Below are 18613 nucleotides of genomic sequence, written 5' to 3'. Positions count from 1 at the left end.
TTTATTTATGTTTCATGAGCTCAGAATTCACTGACTTTTGAGTGTGGTTGAGGGAGGAGAGGAATTGAATCTTGTTTGTTTGTTTCTTTTTTTTTTTTTTTTTAATGTTTAAGGCACTCATCAAATGCTTAGAAGATCGTGAGGTTTTCATTTTACTTACATCATCAGCCTTAATATCAGAAACAAGTAAGAACAACTTTTTTAAAAAACTTTTTTTCAGTATGTTTACTTTCGTTTTATAAGGTCATCACCCTAACTTGTCTTCTGATTCTCATTTTGTATAGATTTTGGAGATGAGCAGATGGGTCTACATGGATTACATTTATTCCATTCATCCCTGTCAACAGGTAAGGGCACAGTGGCTTCCAGTTCACTAAATCTGTTGCAAATTTTTTTGTCCTCATCTTTCTTAGCCTCTCAACCCTGGTAACTATTCTTATAAACAACTCTTTAACCTCCCTGGTCAAATCTTCCTTGTCCCCTTTGTACAGTTATTCTTCCCTCTGAGCTTCATACCCAGATATCCACCTATCAGTTGACTTTTTTAGTTAAGATGTCTCTGATATTCCTCAAATTCAACATGTTCAAAGCTGAATTTATTTGGTATTGAACAATAATAGCTAGGACAATAATATTGTAATAACTGTGTATGATGACAGGTGGTTACTAGACTTAATGGTAATTGCTTTATAAGGCATATAACTGTTGAATCACTATGTTGTATACCTGAAACTAATATACTATTTCATGTCAACTATGATTAAAAGTAAATTTGAAAATAAATAAAAATTCATCTTTAAAAAACCCCTACAATATCTAGGAGATACTTTTATCATAATCAAGTAAGTAGGACTCAGGGCCTTCATAAATGCAGTTCTCTGTCTGGACTACTTGTCTTCTTCCCTTTTATTGGGTGGTGTTTACTCCCAAACTGCAAAAAATGTTTTCATACAGTAAATAAATAAATACAGGGGTTTTCTGTAGCATTAAAAGTTTAGAGGGCAATTAGGAAATGAAATCTAAAAAGGTTCTTAGTGTAGGGGGTGGGTAATGAATAAAATCAAGAGAACTCTGACCTAGTCTAGACTGTTACTTCTATCTGTCAGGTGTCGTTTTAAATATCACTTTATTTATCCCACCACCACTCTGACCTCATTGAGTACCCTAAGCTTATCATTAATTGAATTTAAATACTTATTTGTATATGATTTAATGCCTGCCTTTCTTCTATTCTATTCTATCCTTATTGCCTAGCAATGCCAGGCACATAAAAAATAATAAATGTTTGCTGAACAAGTAAATGAATCATTTCTTTTTGTGATATGAGGACATTTTCCTCCTCCTTTTATAATCACACAATCTGTTTCTAAACATAAATTTGTGTATAGCATTTATAAAACTACAGCCAAAACAAAAATATTTTTTAAAGTTGATTTCATAAAATTATATTTCATTACTCAAAACAGAGAACTGCACTTTCTTGGGTATCACTTTTTTGGATAAGCAAAACTTTACCAGTTATAACAATATAATGGCAATAAGCTGTTTGCACTTTTCAAGCATTTACTGTGTCCGGTTTTGTGCTAGGTATGCAGTAACTTATTTAGCAGCTCTTAAAATATGTAATCTTCTTATGACCATTTCAAAGATGAGGAAACAAAGACTTAAACTTGCCCAGGTCAAACATATCCAACTGGCTTCTAACTCCTTTCCCATACTCCTCCCTCTACTGTCAGAGCTCTGAATTCATTCTTATTTTTAAGTGTGAACTACCATTCAGATAGGAAACATCACTGCCTGTACCACTTACTGTTGAGCACAGGATTGATTTGAATAAACATTGGAGAGTTACATTGCAGTATGCACCTCCTCCTCCAGTTCATTAAGACATTTTCTGTATATGGTTCTTCAGAGGATCAGAACTATGGTAATTTGCTTTAAATTGATAGGTCCTTTGCTTAGCAGACTTAAAAGTTCTATTTTACAGATTTTATAATAGTCTATTACAGATCATTCCAGGTTCTGCCTTTCTAAAAATTTTTTTAAACTTGTACTGAGGGCATGCATACTGATTTTAGAAGGAGGAGAAAGGGAAGGGAGGGAGAGGGAGGAGGAGAGAAACATCTATGTGAGAGAGAAAATGTCAGTTGGTTGCTTCTCATACATGCCCCTGCCAGGGACCAGACCTGCACCCAAGCATGTACCCTGACCAGGAATTAAACCCGTGACTTTTCAGTTTACAGGACAACACTCCAACTGAGCCACACTAGCCACGGCTCTAAATTCTTGAAATAATGAAGTTTTCTGGGAAAATGGTACTTTAGTATGAACTGTTGGTAGTACATTAGAACCTTCTTTTCTTAATCCTCACATGAGGATATGTTTACTGACTTGAGGGAGAGAGAGAGACATCAGTTGATTGCCTCCCGAATGCACCCTTATTGGGGATCAAACGCACATCCTAGGTGTGTGCCCTGACCAGGGATCAAACCTGAAACCTTTTGGTGTACAGACAACATTCCAAACCACCTGGGCCACCTGGCTAGAGCAAGAACCTTTTTATATTTTATTTTTCTTCGCTTGTTACTTTAAATGACAGATTGTAAAGAAAGGAATTTCTAATGTTTAGCCACATTCTTCTGTTTATTCATATTTGTATTTTTATTCCTTCTCATAATACCTGCTCAAGTGCAGATATATTTAGCTAGGACTAACTATGTTTTCTTAATTTTGCAGTTACTTTTTCTTTAAAAATAATCTTAATTCATATTTCAGTTTACTTGGTACCAAAGGACCAGAGGTTTGTTATCTGTGGGTCTTTATTATTGATAACTTGTAAATTTTCTAGGACTTGATTACCCATTTCCTAGTGATCTGACTAATAACTGTTACATTATTAAGTTATTATTGATAACTCTTAAATTTTTTTATTTCTCCCCCTCTTTCCCCTTAAAGTACTGATTTGCTGAAAAAAATGAGCATTTATTTCAAAGTGTGAGCTAGGGAGAGGAAGTGAAGCACAAACCAGTCAGTTTAGTTACTTAATTTTTAAAAAAAATTTCACTTGATAGAGAAGGTGATGAAATTCGGGGCTTGCTTTAAGATTCTTACTTTTTTCAGTTCAGTTGGTTAGCATTGTCACTTCTTTTTGAATGGCCCTTTCCAGGTAGCTCAGTTGATTAGAGAGTCATCCTGCTATGCCAAGGTTGCAGGTTCAATCTCAGGTCAAGACACATGGAAGAATCAACCAATGAATGCATAAATAAGTGGAACAACAAATCGATGTTTCTTTCTTTAAAAATCAATACATACTTTTTAACAAAAAGAATTTGGAGTTATATAAGGTAGAGATAATTAAGACAATTTTAAAAGCAGGAAATGATCATTAAAAAGTAGGAAAGCAAACCTGCCAAGTCTAAATGCCAGTGCTATTGCTCTGATGGCATGTGGAGCTCATGCTGGGCTCCTGGTCAAATGAGATTGAGCTGGAGGAAGGTCATCCCTCTTCATTCTGACCTGGTGATTGCATTTGAATGATTCTTTTCCAGTTCTTATTTTCTCTTTCTGTCTCTCTCTGATGTGATTACCTATGTATGGAGATGCACATACTCGTTAAATGTATCCATAAGTCTTTTAATATTCATTTGGAATACTCTATTATATTTAACCATCCCATAATTTTGTAATCTAAAGCATTTTTTCCCCCTGCATGATTTTGTAAAATAAAGACCGAAATATTTTAGGTTTTTAATATATGTACATATATTTTAGGGCTGAAAGACTTGAAAGTTGAAGATGACATCTCATTGAAGGTGGTACCTATTTTACCTGCCCTTAATTGTGCCCTGCTAGAAGCAAAGAAATCATTTACTGAAGAAGGAATCTGTATAAACACGTTAGTAAAGCATAATTTCCAAGAACTGTGCAAGATGGAGAGAAGTCCATTGATGACTACTTCTCAGGATAGAATCAAAGAGACTGCATCTTTTCGCAAACTGTCCAATAGTTTTGATTTGGTTCCTCCAGCAGAAAAGTGCCCTTTGCAGTATTTAACTCAGCTGAAGTCTTATTTTTCAGATCCTAGAGGGTACATTTTGGAAGTATCTACAGCATTAGATTTGTTGGCAGAGCGTCCTCAGTCTCCTTGTATTTCAGATGGAATTTGTGATGCTGGATTTTCTTTAGTTATGACTCCAGATTCTGAATTTCTTGACTCAGAGGCAGAAGTACGAAGAGAAACTGAAACTAAAAAGAATTCCGAAGAAATGTTTAAAGCTAGGAAGAGAACTGTGGTTCCATTAAATCCAGCATCAAATCTAAGGGTTCAGCCTAAGAGAAAGGCCAGCATGCCACTTGTGATGCAGAGTAAAAGAGTGAACTTATGCCGTCCCTTCCCCAAAAGAACTCCTGCTGGAACAGGCAAGGGTTCAGTCCCTCCAGCAACGCTCAAATTAGTTAAAGGACAGTTTCCTCAGAAAAGAAAAAGAGGTAAGCATGCCTTAAGGGGACTATTAATGAGTTAGTATAACTGCTGTATTCTAATACTGTTCCTATGTGATCACTGTGAACTGCAGCTTTGCAGTATCAGAAGTTTGTTAGAAATGCCAACATTTCTCTCCAGATGGTTTGTCTGCAACCTTAAGTTTGAGAAGTATTGAGGCAGATGACAGAATAAAATCAAGAAATAGTAAAAACAGTAAGATAGCTCCTCAAAAGCTTATCCACCAAAAGCTGTATTTCACTCTAAAACTGCTCAAGCCATCAGTTAATTATGTACCATTCTAGAAAGATGGTTATCCTGTTTCTAAGCTATCTTCAGACAAAAGTGGAGGGAAAGGATCTTCTAAAACAGGCATACCAATACCAGCAAGAAATAATGGTGAATAATAGGCCTGAACATATATAAAGAGGGAGGAAATGCCTGGAACCTCCAAAACTAAACAGTCTGGGACAGAATTTCTAATCCTATATCTGTGTCAGAGTTTTTAAAAATTATCAACTGGATCCTGCCATAGGCCTACTGAAACAATGTTTAGTGGCTTTGAGACCTGTATGTTGAAACAGTTCCACAAAGGGTTTTGTTGCCCACTAAAAGGTGAGTGAGAATCAGTCTAAAGACATTTTGTATGTAGATAAATGTACTTTAGTGAACATAGCACAGCAAACAACACAGTTGTGCCTTAGAGCCATCTCAGATTATAGGTACTGTATTTTGTTGAAAAGTAGGGAACTATATGCTATATGACCCCTTAGAGAAGGGATCAGCAAAGTGTGGTCAAGGGGCCTCTCAACCTGTTGTCTCTGGCCACATCACATGATGTTGGCAGAGGTTAGTGGTTGTGACCAAGAACACATGACCTTCAAAACTGAAAATGCACTGTCTGGTCCTTCACAAAAAAGGTGTGTCAACCCTATCTGTACTATTTTGATTCTAGAAATGTTGGTGCCTAAAGAAGAAACATCAGGCATATGCAGAGCCCCAGGATTCGAGATGATTAGGGCTTTACCCTGGGGTTCAACAAGTAGTTATTTCTGGTCTCTTAGAGTTTGCAAAAATGGTGTGTGTGTATGTGTTTAGGGGCATGCTGGAAAGTATGGCAATAGAAAGCAATGAATCAGACATTACAGCTACTTACAAATAAATTCCAGGCCAACCATATTGAGTTTCTGCTGTGTATAAACTGATTTACTTTAATATTTTAAATAAATTATAATTCTACGTATATATTGTGTTTCTCAGATGTTTTAAATTTCATCCACTGTAAGAAATGTGTTTTATTTTGTAGTCCAGTACACACAAATTCACACATGACTGAAACAAAATTTCAAAAGATGTTTGCCCTACATGTAATACAATCTGATATTTTCTATACCATTCTCTTTTGTTTAAGAATGAATCTGGTTGCAACCCATTACATTTATTTTATAACCTGTCAATGGATTATTTCATGCAGTTTGAAAACTTGGCAATTGAGTGATACAAACAAGCAGAGGTGTCCCTGCAGGACAACCTTGTTTCATGTTTCACTTTTTCCTCCCAGGACCTAGGTTGTGAGAGATTTCCCTCCCTGCTGTGCATATGGTAAAAACTTCCCCCTAAGTCTTCGTTATCTCATCTTATTTTCTTTCTTCTTAGTCTTAACAGTTTTTCTGCTTTGTATTCTTAATTTGTTTATATTTTTTTATTTATGCTAAAAATATATAACGGGCTGAATGAGAGGTCTTATTCCTTTAAAAAAATTGCTACTTTATTATTTAGTAAGGAGGGAAATAATTAGACCCCAGGACATGTACAACATTGAGATTCTAAAGCTTTTTTAAAACCACTCCTTTCTCTAACCTCTACCCTCCAAAATGAAATGAGTTGGACTCCTCTACATTTCAGTAGCAATGATCACAACTCCTTAAACTGTTCAGTATCACGTTTTCTGTTCTCAATTAGAAATACTGTTTTCTGCATAATGTAATTTAAAAATATTGATACTTGCCAACATTTGTATGTGTGATTATTTTATATGATACCTTTGGAACTAATTTCTTTTGGTAGGAAACAACTGAAATTACATAAAGTCAATGGGTAAAGTATATTAATAAAGTGTCCAAAGGGAGCACTTACACTTTTTAAAAAATACTAAAACACTTTATACTGTGTTATATAAGCAGGTAGTCACTAGTTGTGTTTTCCTCCTGTGCCTCCATCTTAGCTATTTTCTTCCATGTGAAAAGCAAAGCTGAGCATTTTGTATAATAAATGAATTATAACTGCATTTGTTATAATACATTTGTAGGAAATTAAATCAGGTGAAGACTTTGTTCAGTGTGCTTTTTTCTGTCTTTAAAAATGATTTTTTGGGGTGGTATTAAGACTTAGATATTTAGGAGTAGTAGAGGGAAATATATAAGATGGCACTTTATAAATATACAATTTCTTCTATGCAGTGTGATTATAGTTTCAACCACATCACCTTATAGGGTCTGTGTTGCTTTTATGTACAATACATTATCTGTCTCCCAGTGTTATAAACTAGCGTATTCAGGTTTAACCTGCCATGTTAGGAAAGATTATGGAGATTTTTTAAAATTTTTTATCTCTCTTAAAGATTTTATTTATTTTTTAGAGAGGGAGAGAAACACCAGTGTGAGAGAGAAACATTGATATGTTGCCTCTTGCATGTGCCCCAATAGGGGATAGCACCAGCAACCTTTTGCTTTGTAGGACAATGCCCAACCAACTGAGCCACACTGGTCGTGGCAAATTATGGAGACTTTTAGAAAAATTGTATTATGTCTTGTTTTTTAAAGCTATTAACTTTGATATTTTTCTTTTTCATCTGATAGGGATGTAGACCAACACTTAGCAAATTCATATTTTTATATTTATATGAGAACTTTGAAGTCCTGATTTGTTAAAAAAAAATTTTTAATGAAATACCCAAAATTTTATATTTTATTCCCCATTACTAAAGTTACGCCCTAAAAAAGGAAAAGCAATGCTGACAAATATCTGAGCCCCCTACCCCTTTTTCTGCATAAGGTGCTGAAGTGCTGACTGCACTGTTTGTACAGACAACCAAATTGGATAGGAAAAACCAAGAAGCTTCTATTTCTAAAGATGTTCCAGTTGCAACGAATGCTAAAAGGGCAAGGAAACAAGAGAAACCTCCAGTCAAAACTGTTCCGAGGGCTAAGCCACCTATGAAGAAATCTCCACAAAAACAGAGGGTAAATATAGTAAAAGGCAATCAGAATCCCAGAATCAGAAAGCAGCCACAACCTGGTAAGAAATACTCTTCCTGTAAATTTAAACACCACATAAAGAGTAATCAAGGTTGCAAGATAGTATATTGAAATAATGTAAAAACAATTAAAAATCTATCCACAATTGTTATATTCTTTAATTCAGACACTAACAGGACTAAGTAACTTCATTTTCTATTGAAAATAAATTAGGAAAGTGCAAAGGATTCAAATATCACAAAATAGACCTATTTTTTAGTTTGCATAAAGCCTGAACATGAATTGTCTACAAGAGTTATAAATGGCCATTTTTATGACTAAATGCACAAGCAAGTAGTATCTGGCACTGTGTTTGTGGACCATAATCAGTTATAAAATGTAAGCAATAACTGTCCAAAGAAAATTCTAAAAAGATTGTTCAAAATAGTAATACAGAATCCTGTATTTGGTTTTAAAAGACATTAAATTTATTTTAAAAGCAGTTATACTTTCCTAATTTTCCTAAGTGGATAATGAAGCTTAATTATATGAACAAACAACTGACTGATTTAGTTCTGTGTTTCAAACTGCTAGACAGACCCTTTTTGCATTGTCACCATGACTTTACCTCTGAAACGGAACAGACACCTGCTCTTATCCCAGGTTTACATCCCTTCTTCACTTTCCTCTTTCTGTGCATAGTGCAGTTCTACTTATCTCCAGTATTGAGTCCTATTATATTGTATTTTTTTGTTTGTTTTATACCTTTATATTTCTATCAATTTTCTGTCTACTTGATCTCCTTTCTCCCTTAATGTATTTTTAGCTTTTAAAAAAATCCTGTATTTGGTGAGATTGTAGAGAAAGAAACTAAAGTTTTGTTTGGGTAATGGTATTAGGGGTGAGCTGGTTTTTATTTTCTAAGTTTTTTTTTTTTAATATTGGCGGCTGAATATTTTTTAAAAGTTCATCATATCTCATCATATTGTAAAGCCCATAGTGTTCCAATTTTGTCATCCATACCAGAATCTCTGCTTCTCTTTCAAGGCAGTTAATGTGCTCTTACAAGACCCCAGAGCCCATATTTCTCTTCTGCTCTTTCCTAACATGTTCCTTTCCTGCCAGTGCCTCACCACAGGCATCATACTTCTTTATTCTCCTGTGCCTTTCCCCTCCATTAGTCCAGATCTGCTCAGCTAAGTTGCCTCCTTAGTGAGACATTTTCTTCCTGCTATGATCTTCACTGATCTCTCCCTTTTCTCTCATTTCTTTTTTGGTTTTTGAGAACATTATAGAATTCATAACTCTTTTCCAATCATTTGCTGTGTAACATGAGGATGTACACATATAATACCTCTATTCTTAGCCGTGTCATTTCAATGCTTTATAAAATTGGCTCTCGGATAGTTGTAGACTAACTGACTAATGGGAAGAAGGTGTCTACAATTGGGTATTGGCAGAAAATGAGCCCAGAAAATAAAAAGTTTTGAAAATAATGTATGCAGAAATAGGCTGACTTGTGTTGCAAATATTTGTATACATTATGCAGCCACTTTTCAAGTTAAAATTTTAAGATTACCACCTTTTAAATCTCTTAATTTTTCTTTTATTTCTTACAATGTGTTTCATTTCTTACGCTTGAAATATCAAGAGTTTAAGAAGGTCCATTCATTTTATTACTGAAACTAATGATTTTTCTATCCTTTCTAAAGTTTTCAATATAGTTTTTACTTAGAGAATTCTTTATTTTTTTTTATGTAATTCATTTGACATTCTCTTACCTGTATTTTTAAGATAGCTTATCAGTATTGTATTTTCAATTGGGAACCTCTAACAAGTCAGTAATTAAATGATTTACTCAAAACTGTGCATATTTATTAACTCAAACCCTTTTTCTTGACTTCAGTACAGTATTCTTTGTCTTAACCATATTCATAGTTGATACTCTGTGTAAAAGCCATACTGTTAACAAAGATAGGATGAAATTAGTCTCAATAAATTAGTGTCAAAAACATAAAATGAATTTTATGTTTCCAGTACACCTGGAGCTAATGAGACAATTCTAGGCTTTTTTTTTCGAGTCACTTTATTCCAACAAGCCCCTTGGGTTTTGCTATTTTAAATAAAAACTGGACAGTGCTTGATTAGTTTTACCCTCCCTATCATATAGGCACACTTTTCTTACATAGACCAGAGTTTTCTTCTTTTTAAATGTATCAGTCATTGGCTTCTTTTAAAATTATATTTTGTTGATTATGCTATTATAGTTGTCCTGATTTTTCTTCCTTTGCCCTGCTCCACCCAGCACCCCCTACTCCCTCAGGCGACCCCTTCACCATTGTTGATGTTCATGGGTCATGCATATAAGTTCTTTGGCTACTCCAGTCTCCTGCACTGTACTTTATATCCCCATGGCTAGTCTGTAACTACCTATTTGTACTTAATCCCCTCACCACTTCACCCATTCTCCCCACCTCGCTCCCATCTGGCAGCCATCAAAACATTCTCCGTATCCATGATTCTCTCTCTGTTCTTGTTTGCTTAGTTGGTTTTTTAGGTTCAATTATTAATACATACGTATTTATTGTTCATAGTTTTGATTTTTTTCTTAAGTCACTTGAACATTTCATGTAATAATGGCTTGGTGGTGATGAACTCCTTCAGTTTTTTCTTGTCTGGTAGGCTCTTCATCTGCCATTCAATTCTAAATGATAGCTTTGCTGGGTAGAGCAGTCTTGGCTGTGGGTCCCTGTTTTTCATGACTGACTATTTCTTGCCAGTCCTTTCTGGCCTGCAAAGTTCCTTTTGAGAAATCAGCTGACAGCCTTATGGCAACTCTTCTGTAGGTAACTAACTGCTTTTCTCTTGCTGTTTTTAAGATTTTATCTTTAGCCTTTGGCATTTTAATTATGATGTGTCTTGGAGTGGGCCTCTTTGCATCCATTTGTTTGGGACTCTGTGCTTCCTGGACTTGTATGTCTTATTTCCTTCACCAGGTTAGGAAAGTTTTCTTTAACTATTTTTTCAAATAGATTTCCAATTTCTTGCTCTTTCTCTTTTTCTGGCACCCTTATGATGTCAATGTTGGACCTCTTGGAGTTGTCCCAGAGGCTGCTTATGCCATCCTTATTTTTTTTTTGTTTTTCTTCTTATTCTGATTGGTGGTTTTTTGGTTCCTTATGTTTTATATTATTGATTTGATTATCGGCTTCATCCACTCTACTGTTGTCTCCCTATAAATTGTTCTTTATTTCAATCAGTGTACTTGTTTCTGACTGGATCTTTTTTATGTTGCTGAGGTCCTCACTAAGGTCCTTGAGCATCCTTATAACCACTGTTCTGAACTCTGCATCTGATAGATTACTTATCTCTGGTTTGCTTAGTTCATTTTTTGGAGCTTTTATCTGTCCTTTTATTTGAGCCTTTGACTCTTAGTTTTGGCAGCCTCCCTGTGTTTGTTTCTATATATTAGGTAGAGTTGCTTTGACTCAGTGTCATGGTAGTGTGGCTTAATGTAGTAGGTGTCCTGTAGGGTCCAGTGGCATAGCCTCTTCTGTCACCCAAGCTGGGCACTCAAGGTGCACTATTCGTGTGGGCTGAGTAAACCCTCCTCTTGTAGCTAAGCCTTGGTTGCTGTTGGCAGATCAATGGGAGGGATTTACCCAGGCCAGTCAGCTGCAAGGATTGGCTGTGACCACTGACCACCAACCTCTGCCCTCCATGGAGGATCAGCTGTGTAGAGGGAGGGTGGTGGTGTTCTGAAGTGATCTGTAGCTGTCCACCGGGTGCGCTGGGATCACCCTGCCTGAGCTATAAAGCAACCTGAGATGGCTGCTACTTGTGCTGGACTTGGAGATTCCCAGGTGAGGCCAAGCTGTGGCTCTAAGCTGGCAGCTGCTAGTGCTGGGCCTGGAGCTCCCTGAAGTCAGCTATTGCTTGTTCGTTAGGATTTAAGAAGTTGTGAAGTATAAGCCATGCATTCATGTGGAAAAGCAGCCTGGGTTAGCTGGTATGTTGGGTAGGGCAGTCTCTGGGGATCTCCAAGGAAGGTCAAATAGTGTTAGCCAGGGTGATGGAGTCTCAGATATGGCCACAGCTTGTGGGCTCTTTGTGGGGAGAGTTTAGAAAAAGGACAGTGGCCTCCGTTAACTTTGATATCTAACACTTCAGTTTCTCCCTGTATACCACTGGTGCCTTTCAAGCTGCTACCCAAGTAATGGAGCTCAGAGGGAATGAGATTGAGTAGGTGAGTCACTGTGTGGGTCTTCAAGAGTAACTGCTTGGGGCTCCAGCAGTTTCTTCCACCAATCCAATCCCCACTGGTTTTTGCAGCCAGAAGTTATGGGGACTTACCTTCCTGGCACAGGAACCCTGGGCTGTAGCGGCCTGGTGTGGGGCTGGGACTCCTCATTTCCAAGCTGTCCCTCCCAAATTTTTATCCACCACACTTGGGTGTGGGACTGGCCTGTTCAGTGTCTGCACCCCTCCTACCAGGTTGGATGGATGTGGTTTGTTTAATTCTGTAGTTGTCAGACTTCCATTCAACTCAATTTTGTAGTTGTCAGACTTCCATTCATCTTGATTTCTGATGACTTTGAGTGATGGTGGTTTTATATTTTAGTTGTAATTTTGATGTGGTTGTGTGAAGAGGCAAGCTATGTCTGCCTACACTGGCAAGTCAGTCATTGACCTTTGCAGGAAGGTTAATAATAATTCATTCCAGACCTGCTGCTGTTAATTATAAAGGGGGCACAGTTAGCTTTTTTGTCCGTCTACCCACTTGGCTACAGGGAATTGTTGCCTAGTATTATGAATTTTGTCCTTCATGATAACTGCATTTAAGAAGGCTGAATCTGTGTCCTAAGAATGCAAATCAACCACTTGAGATTGTCAGTTTTCTAATTAAAGGCAAATGGGTTAGGTAGATTTGATTATCAATAAAGAGTATTATCAGTAGACAAGAAGATTTGCTATTTTGCAGATACAGAGGATGTTTTCAGTGCAGAAATTAAAGTTTTAGAAGGTGATGGACTCAGCTAACTATTCTGAATACTCCTGACTTTAAAAATTTGTATTCATATGATTGCATATTTTAATTAGATATCAGTATGGTTAAAATTATCATCTATTGAACTGGGTGATTTCTCTAATCACGTGTTAAGGGAAATGATTTCTAAGAAAGTATGTTAACATACAATTCAAACTTCGAAATTCTTATATTTGCACTAGATTGTAAGCTCTCTGAGGGCAGGACTCTTGTTCTCTGTTTTTGGTGTATTCTTTCAGCCGAGCAGGATGTCTTGTGTGTAGTTCAAGACGTGCATTTTTGAAGGGTGATTTCTTGTTAATATCCACATTCTTTAGGACTTGTCTCTCTGGTAATTGCATTATAATAGATCTGAGAGTTGGAAGAGACCTCAGTCTGATAGTAAAATTTTAATATACTGTTTATGCAGCATATCAAAAGGTTTTTCTTGAAATGACCCTTAATTTGCACTAAGCCATAATAATATAGCAAAGATTTAATTATATGGAAATCAAATGCTATGTGTTTTTTTCTTTTATATTGAAGCCAAGGGAGAAACTGCTTCACAGCTTCAATCAAAAATTTCATCACACGGGCAAGAAGATGTTACTAGTATAAATACACCTCAACCAGAAAATATTACAGTGGCTCAGAAAGCTCCAGTTGAGAACTCCATTGTCAGTTGTGACTCCCAAGCCCTAAATCTGTTAGCTGATCTAGCATTAAGCGCTGCTACCTCTACAACACCACCATCTGAGCCCAGAAACCTTCCCTGCTCTTCTGGATTGCCACAGAACGATGTTTTGCTTTCTAAAGGACATTCTGTGAGCAGTACATCTGACCATGAATATCATAGAGGAGTTAGAAGTCTAAAAGGGGGACCGTTACCTCAGCCCTTCTCTGATAGGAAGAGTAATCTGATGGCAGACTCCACTGTCAGCCAAGATGAGGGTCCTGTCAATCAGGACCCTGTTGAAGCCCAGTTGGCACTTCCTGAAGAGACACTAGAAACTTCTGATGCAAGCCAAAGTTCTTTTGTTGCTGTGGAACATTCCTATGCCCTGCTCCTTGCAGAACATTCAAAGAAGCTGCTACAGCAGAGAGGGGTACCCGGCCCTGCCTTCACCAAGAATGGTACAAAAGGCCCTGAGGCAGGAACCCCAGTGGGAAAAGTAATGCCATTTCGCCACCAGCAGAACACCTCCCCTCTTCAAAAGCTTTCTGCGGACCCAGTACTGAAGCGCAGGAACAGATTGCTGTCCTCCAGCTTGAGAGACTTCTACTGCTCTCATACCGTGTTCCGTTGTGACGGCTCTTTCAAGGTCACTTTCAAATGTGAAACAAACTATGTATTCAGCTTAGACAGCAAATACACCAACAATCCACTGGAGAAAACTGTGCTAAGAGCATTACATGGGTAAGTAGGGGTGAAACTTGATGAAAACAGAGGTGAATTTCCTGTTGAGGTTAAGTGCAGTGAATAGAAATATTTGTGCCAAACTTTGGGAAAGGAGAAAGCAGTGTTGTATGTAAATTCAGTGAGTCAATAATAATATCAAGCAGTTGTGTTTACTGATACTGAAGAACACGAGGCTGGTTCTGCCATTATCTATCAGTGATTATATGGAGAACTTTTGCAGCGTAACTTTAGCCCTGTAAAGGGCTTTCCGTTTTGAGATGCTCCTTCATAAGCCTTTGTAGTCTTTGAATTATATTTATACTAGATCTTAATGTAAAATAGTGAGATACAGAAATAACACTTTAAAGACTGAATTTCAGAAGAAACATACAAAGAATTACTTCTAGCTTGTGAAGTTGATCATATTGCTATGAATGAGGGGTTTTACAAGGGGTTGTTCTGTAAATCTTCCTCAAAAGGGTCAAGGGAGTAATAGCAGAGTGGCAGAAAGCATGGGCTTTAGAGTGTGGACTAATATGGTTTTTTATCTAGGCTCTCCCACTTGCTGACTTCTGTGACCCAGAAGTTCCTGTGCTTCAGGACAGTGCTTCTCAGTCTTTATTGTGTGCACAACTCTTTTAGGGATCTCATTGAACTGCAGATTCTGACTCGGTCTGTTTGGAATGGTGACTGAGAGTCTACATGTCTAACAAATTTCCAGACAATGCCTGTGGAGTGTTAAACACTTAAGTGTGGGTTCAGTAGTAGCTACATTATGAGGATGTTACAGTGGTACCTCAGTTCTCGTCATTCATTCGTTCTGGAACTCATGACGAGTGCTGAAGCTGACAAGTACAGACGAGTGATGAAACATTTTCTTTTATGGGCTGGCATCATGACTTGTACAAGTTCTAGCAAGTGCGATGAGTCTTGAATAAGTACTGAATGCTAAAACATTTTTTCTCATCAAAATGCGATGACTGTAGGGTTTGATGAGTACAAGTACCAAGGTATGACTGTGTATGCATTAGGGTTTTGCACAGTGATTGTCATATACTAATGAATGGTAACCATTACTGTCAACAGGAAGCATTAGCTGTATAAATGACATCGAGCTACCTATTGGTGGAATATTTGATATGTGAGTGACAAAATTGTGTGTCAGATTGCTTTCCTTGCTCCAGTTATGAGCTCACACTCAGAAGAGCATACATTCCCACATACTGATGAGGGCCATTTCCTTAGCCTTAATTGTATTTAACTGAAACTTAGTTCTATAGACCCTCTGGCTCACCCCAATCCAGCTCTCTGCTATCTTTTTGTCTGGCAGTGGCCAAAACTGTTTTGTATCTCACCTTTTGATTTCAGGAGATTTTCTAGAACTGCGATATGAAAATGATATAGTTCTGCTGAATTGCCCACAGAGTTAATTTAACCTTTGAACTTTCCCAATTATTAGAAGACAAGTGCAAAAGTAGAAACGAGTGAGCCAAACTTAGCAAAAGCAAGAAAATGAGGACTTGGGCAGTTGCTGAATCCTTTATCCATATAATAGGTATACTGTAACCAGGAGAGTTTGCATGTTAGGAAAAAAAATTCAGAGATTGGGAATTGGGAGGTCTATTTTTTTTTATCATGTTTTCTACCATTTATAGGTTTTGTGATTTGAAAGAAATCACTTAAAACTTTGATCTTCAGTTCCTTTCTCTATGTAAAATGAATAGATTAAATTCATTGTAATTTTTGTTAAATCAACTTCTTTATTATTTTATTCATTGTTTCATGTTCATGTAATTTTTTAAATAAAAATTAACACAAAAATAATATTAATAAGAAGGCACTTGCTTATAAGATAATCAACTAAAATAACCATTTTCAATAATTTTTGTATGTTTTTTGTTTGTTTGTTTTTTTATAATCTTAGGCCCTGGAACACTGATTTACCTGATAATGTGGAAGAAGTGAAGCTTTTACTTCATATGTGGGTAGCTCTGTTTTACAGCAATCAGAACAAAGTCATACGATCATCCCGAAAAGTAGTAGAACACAGCAACCCCGCCAAATATGTGTCTATAAATAGCACAATAGAATCTTTTGAATTCAGTGAAATTGAGGAGTCCCCCAGTGCGGAAAGGTGCTCTGTAGCCCCTTTATTGGAGACAAAGAAAACTCCCAGAGGTCACAGTGCTGAAGTGTCTTTCCCTGACACTAACTCCTTGCTTCCTTTCATTAAACCACCACCTGCAAGAGGCTTGGAACTCTGGGTACAGAAGGAACAGAAAGAAATTTTTGCAAGAGAAGGTCATCCAGATACCCCAGAAAACCAGAATTTTATCTATTCTTATAATAATGAGGTAAGTAAAGCTGAATACAAATCCTGCCATTTTTTAAAACATTCTTTCCTTTTTTTCCCCTTTCTATGTAAAATCACACCCAAAGCAAGGCATTCATTTCTTCTAGGAAAGTAGATTCTCTAGTTTTGAAAAGGGTTATAATGCTCAAAACTTAGTTTTCATAAGTGTTGTTCTAGTTTGCAGGTGGAGCATCTGTCTTCCTGATTGAAGAAACAGAAGTAAAAAATCATGGGGTTCAGATGATCTGGGAGCCAGCCATAATTGTGTCACTTGTTTTTTTGTATAATAGGGCAAACTACCTGTTCTCTCTGAGCTTATTTTTCTTAGTAAAAGAGGCGAATAATACTCATTATATGTCTTACCCAGAATGATGTTAAAGGATCCGATGTGATAATAATAATATTAGAAATCTTTGATAAACATTAAATTGAATATATATTAAAGTTATTTTTGAAACAAATGCTGGAACAGTAACTAAAATGCCAGACCTCTCACAAGCCTATAGATAACTAAATATACTTTGCTTCATTCTACTTTTGTCAAATGATGTTCAACCAGGCCAGATAATTAAATTTTAACTGGAGCAAATAAAAACTTAATAATATTAAGATTCTTAGTAAGTGGATTGACAAAATGCTTGCCTTTTAAGCTTTATTTCAGAATAATTTTGCATGGATTTGGATACCTACAGTGCCTGTCTTCACTTGAGTACAGTGTTTCTATACCTAGGGTTACTTGGAGATTTGCAGGTCCAAGGGCCTGTGAATATCTCCAAATGCTCATCTTCATCATCAAAATGAAGACTGATGGAGTGCTATGGGCCAGATAGTGGCCTGAGCCCTTTGCTCATATTAACTTGGTTAATTCTCATAAAACCCTATGAGGTAAGGGTCATTCTTCCCTTATTATAGATGAGGATACTAAGGCATAGAGGATTACGGAAATTCTCTGAAGTCACATAGTAAATTACCAAACCACAGTTCAAATCTAGGCAATCCAGTTGTTTCTTAACGTCAAATTCTGTGTGTATATACATATATATTTATGTTTTATGTATGTATATGATTTTTCTCTTGATGTGGTTCATAAATATGATCTGATTCTCAAAGAGATTCATAAAATCCAGTTAAGAATAACTACCTTAGAATAAGAAAATACTTATAGTTTAGTCAGGCTAATTCTGACTAATATACATACATACACACACATTAGATTCTTATGAAGTATTTTGTTGTGGTAATATATAATTATCATCAGTACTAATTTTAGGAATGGTCTTTTGCTAACATGAAATAGAGTATTAAGGAGGAAGAATATTAAAATTAATGATTTCTAAAAATTTCTATAGGATATACTTAAAATTTTTTCCATTATCTTCCTGGATACTGTGCCTGTATTTTAAAGGTGTACACACATGTGCTATACCAGTCCTTTATTCTACAAGTGGGCAAACTAGGATCCAAAATAATTCTAGCACAAAATGGGTATTAGAAACCAATGGCATGTTCCTTTTAGTTGTGTGTTTAATTCTGCAGTTCTTTCAAATGATCTCACTTTGCTTTAGAAACATTACACTTCACTTGTAGTCAAAAAATATATATTAGTCTAAGCATATCAAGATTATCACAATTTGCATTTTCCTAAGACCACAGGCATGGTGAGATTCAGGAGTTTGATCAAACATTAACAGTTACAGTGTGATTAGGTGTGAGGGTCACATAAAAGATTTCAGAACAACTCTTAGCATTAAGATTTTTCTATGTTTTGTACCTGTCCAGTCATAGTCTCTTAAAACTATTGAATCTCAGCTTCATCCTGCCAGTTACTCAGCTCTATGTCTTGAGTCAAGACAGAAATGTTTTTAGTGAGGTTTGAAACACGGTCTCAAGACATGGCAGGAAATCTGTGGCCACAACGTTCCCAAAATTACAAGTGTATGGTCAATTGTATGATCAGTCCACTTTACCATATTCTGTACAAGACTATGCTTCAGCCTTTTAAAAAAACAAAAAACAGAACAATGACTTGTGTATGAGATTATCAGAATTATTCAGAGGTAGTAATGTTTAACCCAGATCCACAGTAACCATCATTCCCTTTGGTTCAGTTTATTCATGC

At 36.4% G+C, this 18613-nt stretch overlaps 1 protein-coding gene across 1 annotated transcript in view; it reads left to right on the top strand.

Annotated features, from left to right (window-relative positions):
• TASOR2 (transcription activation suppressor family member 2) overlaps positions 1–18613 on the top strand; it is a gene marked incomplete at its 5' end in the record, with an annotated part of 43146 nt that overhangs the window by 5720 nt on the left and 18813 nt on the right. Inside the window, 6 exons of the mRNA XM_054591157.1 lie at positions 114–186; positions 285–347; positions 3772–4488; positions 7535–7777; positions 13289–14159; positions 16066–16495. Of these exons, the coding sequence (XP_054447132.1) occupies positions 114–186; positions 285–347; positions 3772–4488; positions 7535–7777; positions 13289–14159; positions 16066–16495 (2397 nt within the window). The remainder of the gene's footprint in view (positions 1–113; positions 187–284; positions 348–3771; positions 4489–7534; positions 7778–13288; positions 14160–16065; positions 16496–18613) is intronic.

Source organism: Pteronotus mesoamericanus, unplaced genomic scaffold, assembly GCF_021234165.1.
Source record: "Pteronotus mesoamericanus isolate MK-2021 breed Mesoamerican mustached bat unplaced genomic scaffold, CSHL_Meso_final contig_130, whole genome shotgun sequence".
Taxonomy (NCBI): domain Eukaryota; kingdom Metazoa; phylum Chordata; class Mammalia; order Chiroptera; family Mormoopidae; genus Pteronotus; species Pteronotus mesoamericanus.
This window is presented reverse-complemented; position numbering and strand designations above follow the sequence as displayed.